At 46.6% G+C, this 6,780-nt stretch overlaps 1 protein-coding gene across 2 annotated transcripts in view; it reads left to right on the forward strand.

Annotated features, from left to right (window-relative positions):
• The window catches only part of PLA2G16 (phospholipase A2, group XVI), a 35,173-nt gene that overhangs the window by 11,060 nt on the left and 17,333 nt on the right, over positions 1-6,780 (forward strand). For both annotated transcript variants that reach the window (XM_011942634.1, XM_011942635.1), the window contains one exon: positions 6,267-6,369. In XM_011942634.1, coding sequence (XP_011798024.1) covers positions 6,267-6,369 — 103 coding nt within the window. The remainder of the gene's footprint in view (positions 1-6,266; positions 6,370-6,780) is intronic.

Raw genomic sequence — 6,780 nt, forward strand, 5'->3', positions numbered from 1 at the left:
ATGTAATATACGAATCCCACCCCCCACTGTTGTGTATGTAATATACGAATCCCACCCCCCACTGTTGTGTATGTAATATACGACAGCTTGGTTGTTTTCCTTAGCTCATATGTAGTGTATAATACATTTTATACATACATGTATAAAAAAGTATATATATATATTTTATTGAGGCAGACTAAGTGCAGTGGCATGATCTCAACTCACTGCAATCTTCACCTCCCAGGATCAAGTAATTCTCTTGCCTCAGCTTCTCAAGTAGCTGGGACTACGGGCATGTGCCACTATGCCCGGCTAATTTTTGTATTTTCAGTAGAGACAGGGTTTTGCCATGTTGGCCAGGCTGGTCTCAAACTCTTAACCCCAAGTGATCCACCCACCTCAGCCCCTCAAAGTGCTGGGATTACAGGCGTGAACCACTGCGCCTGGCCTAAAAATATATTTTAAGCTACAGTGGAATAATAATGTCTTTCAACCTGCTTTTCTCAATTAATATTTCCATGCCTGCTCATGTAAATTCACGGTGCTCTCTCTAATGTCTGTGTGTGTGTGTGTGGATGTAGGATAATTTACTTAACTAGTCCTTATTGATGCTTGTTAGGGTTGTTTTTTTTCTTTTCTTTTTTTTCCTTCAACTTTTATTTTAAGTTCCAGCACACATGTGCAGGATGTACAGGTTTGTTACAAAGGTAAAACTGTGCCGTGGTGGTTTGCTGCACAGATCAACCCCATTACCTGGGTATTAAGCCCGGCATTCAGGTTGTTTTTTTCAATAGGAATTTCAGAGACCAGAGATTGCTCCTCAGTTTGCTTGCTAAGGAAAATAGTTGCTATGCAGCTCTTGGTGACACTGCTTTTGTGCAGAGATAAAGGCTTTTTGTTCTGAAATCCCGTGGGTGCAGAGTCTCAGCTCTGCCAGTTGCTTCGTGAGCCGTATGGGAGAGCCTTGGCCACTGTATGGGCTGGGGTTCCCCTGAACTTTGCCGTGGCAGAGGCAGTTCTCTGCCCAGGCACTCTGCTGGCCCTGAGCTTGATTCTGGAGCAGAGAACTACCTGACGACGCAGTGCAGTGGCATTCCTGGAATCACTGTAGGTTCTTTTACAATAGGGGTTGGCAAACTTTTCCTGTAAAGGGGCAGATAGTAAACATTGTATTATTTTATTTTATTTATTTTTTGAGATAGAGTCTTGCTCTGTTGCCCAGGCTGGAGTGCAATGGCGCGATCTCAGCTCACTGCAACCTTCCGCCTCCAGGTTCAAGCGATTCTCCCTGCCTCAGCCTCCTGAGTAGCTGGGACTACAGGTACCCACCACCACTCGTGGCTAATTTTTATATTTTTAATAGGGTTTCACCAACTTGGCCAGGCTGATCTTAAACTCCTGACCTCAAGTGATCTGCCTGCCTTGGCCTCCCAAAGTGCTGGGATTACAGGCATGAGCCACTGCGCCTGGCCATGATAGTAAACATTTTAGATCTTCGTATAATTTTCATGTGTTACTAAATACTATTCCTCCTTTGAATTTTCCCCCAAGCATTAAAAAAAAAATGTACAAACCATTCTTAGCTTGTAGGCGGGCCATATGAAAACAGGCAGAGGTCCAAATTTGGCCCATGAACTGCAGTTTTCATACTTCTAAATTTAGAACATGAGTTTTTGGATTCTTAGTTTTGATTCAACTGAGATGGGTGATGTGTATAATGATAAGTACTTGCTTTTCTAGGTGGATCTTAGCCATAGAGGTGAATTATTCATATCCTCAGTTCATAGCACCCTGTCCTTGCTGGTCCCTACAAGACCTCCCTCTCCTGTGTGTTTGTTTATTTATTTGTTCCCTTTAATCATCATTCTTTTTTTTTTTTTTTTGAGACAGAGTCTCTGTCACCCAGGCTGGAGGGCAATGGCACGATCTCGGCTCACTGCAACCTCTGCCCCCTGGGTTCAAGTGATTCTCCTGCCTCAGCCTCCCATGTAGCTGGGATTACAGGTGTGTACCACCATGCCTGGCTAATTTTTGTATTTTTAGTAGAGATGAGGGGAGTGGGTTTCACCATATTGGCCAGGCTGGTCTCAAACTTCTGACTTCAAGTGATCTGCCTGCCTCGGCCTCCCAAAGGGCTGGAATTACAGGCATGAGCCACTGCGCCTGGTCCCCTTTTGTTTGAGACAGAGTTTCACTCTGTTGCCCAGGTTGGAGTGTAATGGTACGATCTCTGCTCGCTGCAACCCCCACCTCCTGGGTTCAAGAGATTCTCCAGCCTCAGCCTCTCGAGTAGCTGGGATTACTGGTGCACGCCACCACGTCTGGCTAATTTTTATATTTTTGGTGGAGGCGGGGCTTCATCATGTTGGCCAGGCTGATCTTGAACTCCTGACCTCAGGTGATCCACCTGCCTTGGCCTCCCAAAGTGCTGGGATTACAGGTGGAAGCCATTGTGCCTGGCTGTGTATCTTTAATTTATGTAAGTGGCATTGTGTTACGAGCTCATCCCCATTTTCCCACTGAGCCATGTCTTTTAAAGATATGCAAGTTGCCAAGTGAACATTAACTAGTGTGTAGGGCTCCATAGGTGGGCCCACTGTCTTTTACTTATTCTCAAAAAGAAGTTGTCTTGAGTGAAATTATGTGTTGAGCTTGAGCATAATTATGTGTTGAATGTGGGAATATGTCTCTCTTGCCCTTACAAAGAATAGGTAACTTGGCTGAGTGTCAAAAAAAAAAAAAAAAAATTACAGCTTTTTTCCTTCCAAACTGTAAATACATATTTAAAAATTATTTAATATTTTTTGTTTTACTTTGGCCAGGTGCGTTGGTTCACGTCTGTAATCCCAGCACTTTGGGAGGCCGAGGCGGGCAGATCATGAGGTCAGGAGTTCGAGACCATCCTGGCTAACATGGTGAAACCCCGTCTCTACTAAAAATACAAAAACAAAATTAGCCGGGCATGGTGGCGGGTGCCTGTAGTCCCAGCTACTCCGGGGGCTGAGGCAGAGGAATGGCGTGAACCCGAAAGGCGGAGCTTGCAGTGAGCCAAGATCACACCACTGCACTCCAGCCTGGGCAAAAGAGCCAGACTCTGTCTCAAAAAAAAAAAAAAAAAAAAATTTTTTTTTAAAATTTTAATTTATTTTTAACATTTACTTTCTTAAAAAAATTGGTATAATTTACCCTTTCAGTGTTTACTTCTGTGTCTTAATGAACACTTGTAATTGCAGAATGGTTGCCACAATCAGGATGTAGAAGAGTAGGCTGGGCATGGTGGCTCATGCCTATAATCCCAGAACTTTGGGAGGTTGAGGTGGGTGGATCACCTGAGGCTGGGAGTTCAAGACCAGCCTGGCCAACATGGTAAAACCCCATCTGTACTAAAAATACAAAAAATTAGCCAGGCATGGTGGTGCATGCCTGTAGTCCCAGCTACTTGGAAGGCTGAGGCAGGAGAATCGCTTGAACCCGGGAGGCGGAGATTGCAGTAAGCCGAGATTGTGCCACTGCACTCCAGCCTGGGTGACAGAGGGAGACTGTCTCAAACAAAACAAAAAACAAACAAGCAAACAAACAAACAAAAACAAAAATGTAGAAGAGTATAGAAATTTTACCCCTGAAATTCCCTCATGCCTCTTACTAGTCAGTCCCTCTCCTCAACCCCTGTGACAATCATGGATCACTTTTCTGTACAATAGTTATGCCTGTTCTGGAATGACATATAGATGGAATCACACAGCATGTAGCTTTTTGGGTATGACTTTTTTGCTCTTCCTTTGTGGATAACGGAATACTTTTTTTTGCCTGAACCATTATAATATTTTAAATCATTTTTTGTCATTGTAATAACTTCTATTTTAAAATGTGCAGCATGAGGCCAGGTGTGATGGCACATGCCTATAATCCCAGCACTTTGGGAGGCCGAGGTGGGAGGATCCCTTGAGCCCAGGAGTTTGAGACCAGCCTGGGCAACAAGGCAAAACCCTATCTCTACTAAAAATATGTAAAAATTAGCCAGGCGTGGTGGTGTGCACCTGTGCTCCCAACTATTTGGGAGGCTGAGGTGGGAAGATGACCTGAGCCTGGGGAAGTTGAGGCTGCAGTGAGCCATGATCAAGCCACTGCACCCCAGCCTGAGCAACAGAGTGAGATCCTGTCTCAAAAAGGAAAAAAAAAAAGGCAACATGTTCTATGTGAGGGCTCCTCTCATTAGTACTTATATGGAGCAGGTGAGCTCTTTGGTGCTGCGCACCACCGGCTGCTCATTACTCAACATGGTCTTACTGATGTCCACACCATCTCCTTTTCCAACCTGCAGGCTCCCTCGAGGATGGGAACCCACCCAGTCTTCATGTCCTTTTCTGTTTGAGGAAATTTCTGTTTAAATTTCTTTTCGGGGATTCTTGAATCCCCAAACTCTGACCAAACAATTAATACACTTTTTTTCCCCCTGGAAAACAATGGGATTCATAAATCGTGACCATTGTCCATTGTTCTGAAATAGGTTCTCAGTAAGAACTGGGTGCCTTCTATTTTGGAAAAGAAATTATATTTACTGCAACAAAAGAACATGATTTATCTGTAAAATTCCCTGCCACACATGCTACCCGTTTGTAGTTTTAATGTTTCTGTGAAATAATAAGCAAACTGGCCCTTGACCCTCCTTCATAGGCATTGTGGAGTTGTGATTGGCTATTACCCACTGCTCAACATCTGTGCCCAGGGGAGGTCATCCAACGATGCGTCCTCCCCATCCTTCATCCTTGATGGAATGTCTCTGGTAGGCCCACCGAGCTTGGTGGTGAGATATGGGCAGAGCCCTATGGATCTACCCCTATGTGCAAGCAAGCCAGAGCCCCTACCCCATATCTTCACTGTGCTGAGGGCAGTTTAGCCCTGACTGTGGCTGAAGACTCCAGCAAAGGATGAGGGGCCAGAACCAGCCTCTGATGGGCTCTGTTTCTAGGTGTTCTAAAAGGTTGATTTCTTTGCTTATTAAAGGGTTTTACCTTTTATTTTTTATTTTGAGACAGAGTCTCGCTCTGTCACCCAGGCTGGAGTGCAGTGGCACTATCTTGGCTCACGGCAAGCTCTGCCTCCCGGGTTCACGACATTCTCCTGTCTCAGCCTTCCGAGTAGCTGGGACTACAGTCGCCCGCCACCACCCCCGGCTAATTGTTTTTGTATTTTTAGTAGAGACGAAGTTTCACCGTGTTAGCCAGGATGGTCTCGATCTCCTGACCTCATGATCCGCCCTCCTCAGCCTCCCAAAATGTTGGGATTACAGGCGTGAGCCACCATGCCTGGCTCATTAGAGGATTTTAAAGGTTGGCCTGGACCAGAGAAGGTCGTTACCCCGATTCTGGTGAGAATCGGAACTCCCCCTTCCCCAGCACTTAGTGCAGGGTCTGATGCTGGGACGTGGATAATGTTGAATGGATGCGATCTTGAACCTCTCTGAAGTTTTCTCAGACTCTGCTCCATGCTCCCCTCACAGGGTGAGAGCGTTTACCGCACCCTCCCTACCTTCCTCTTCTCACATATGCACACTCACACTCACACGTAGTCTCACACTCACGCAGCTACCCTCACACACATACTCGTTTAATGTGCACGCACACACCTTAGCATCAGGCTGAGCAGCCAGGGGACATTACTGCCGGAGACTGACACCAATTCTCCATTAGGCCCAGGCCAGGTGTTGGGGAGTGTTTGTGGGATGCCCTCCAGATCCCTCAGCCTCTGGCACGGACCCCAGGTGGGCAGCTCTAGTCATATAACTGGTAGTGTTTCCTGAACAGTAAAACTGGGCTGGGAATCAGCCAGCTGGGCGTTCAGTCCTGGCCAAGTCACTCATGAGCTGTGTATCTTTGCACAAATTCTTTTGCATTTCTAGGCCTTGATTTTCCTCATCCATAAAATGGGGTTCATCATTGGATGGTTGTGTGGATTATTGAGCCATCTTGTAAAACACGGAGTGGAGTGCTTGGCTTAGAGTAAGAGTTCAATAAATAATATTCCTAGAAATAATAAGGCAGAGACTCCAGCTCATGAAGAAATCTTTTAGGTTTGCACTTGGCAATTTGTATTGACAGAAGGGCAGGCCCATGATGCCTGCAGGTCTGGGTCACAAGCTTGTGAAGTTGGACTGGCATTGGACCTGGCAGAGCAGGGCTCAGGACATACGTTCAGCTGAGCTGATAGCTGCACCTTCCTCACTGAGCCCTGCAGGGTTCCATGATCTCACGCTGCCTCTAACAGCCCTGTTCTTGGTTTTACAGCCGGAGCCTAAGCCTGGAGACCTGATCGAGATTTTTCGCCCTTTCTACAGACACTGGGCCATCTATGTTGGCGATGGATATGTGGTTCACCTGGCCCCTCCAAGTAAGAACACACAGGACCTCCACTGTGATGGGCCCCAGGGACTGGGAAGAGAGGGGATGGGGAACTGTGGGTAACAAGTGACCCCAACATTCTTCTTGCTTCCCAACTGGCAGCTGTCTCTGAGTGTTACAAGAAGTTTGATGTGGGGCAGTTTGGTGTGGGGCACTGGTTTTCAAGGTCTGCTCCTTGGAACCTCAGGGGGTTCTTTAGAGCAGGGGTCCCCAACCTCCAGGCCACGGATTGGTACTGGTTAGGAACTGGGCTGCAGAGCGGGAGGTGAGTGGCGGGCAAGCGAGCGAAACTTCATCTGTTTACAGCTGCTCCCCATCGCTTGCATTACCGCCTGAGCTCCGCCTCCTGTCAGATCAGCAGCGGCATTAGATTCCATAGGATCATGAACCCTACTATGAA

The sequence above is a fragment of the Colobus angolensis genome, unplaced genomic scaffold, assembly GCF_000951035.1.
Source record: "Colobus angolensis palliatus isolate OR3802 unplaced genomic scaffold, Cang.pa_1.0 Scaffold21, whole genome shotgun sequence".
NCBI lineage: Eukaryota > Metazoa > Chordata > Mammalia > Primates > Cercopithecidae > Colobus > Colobus angolensis.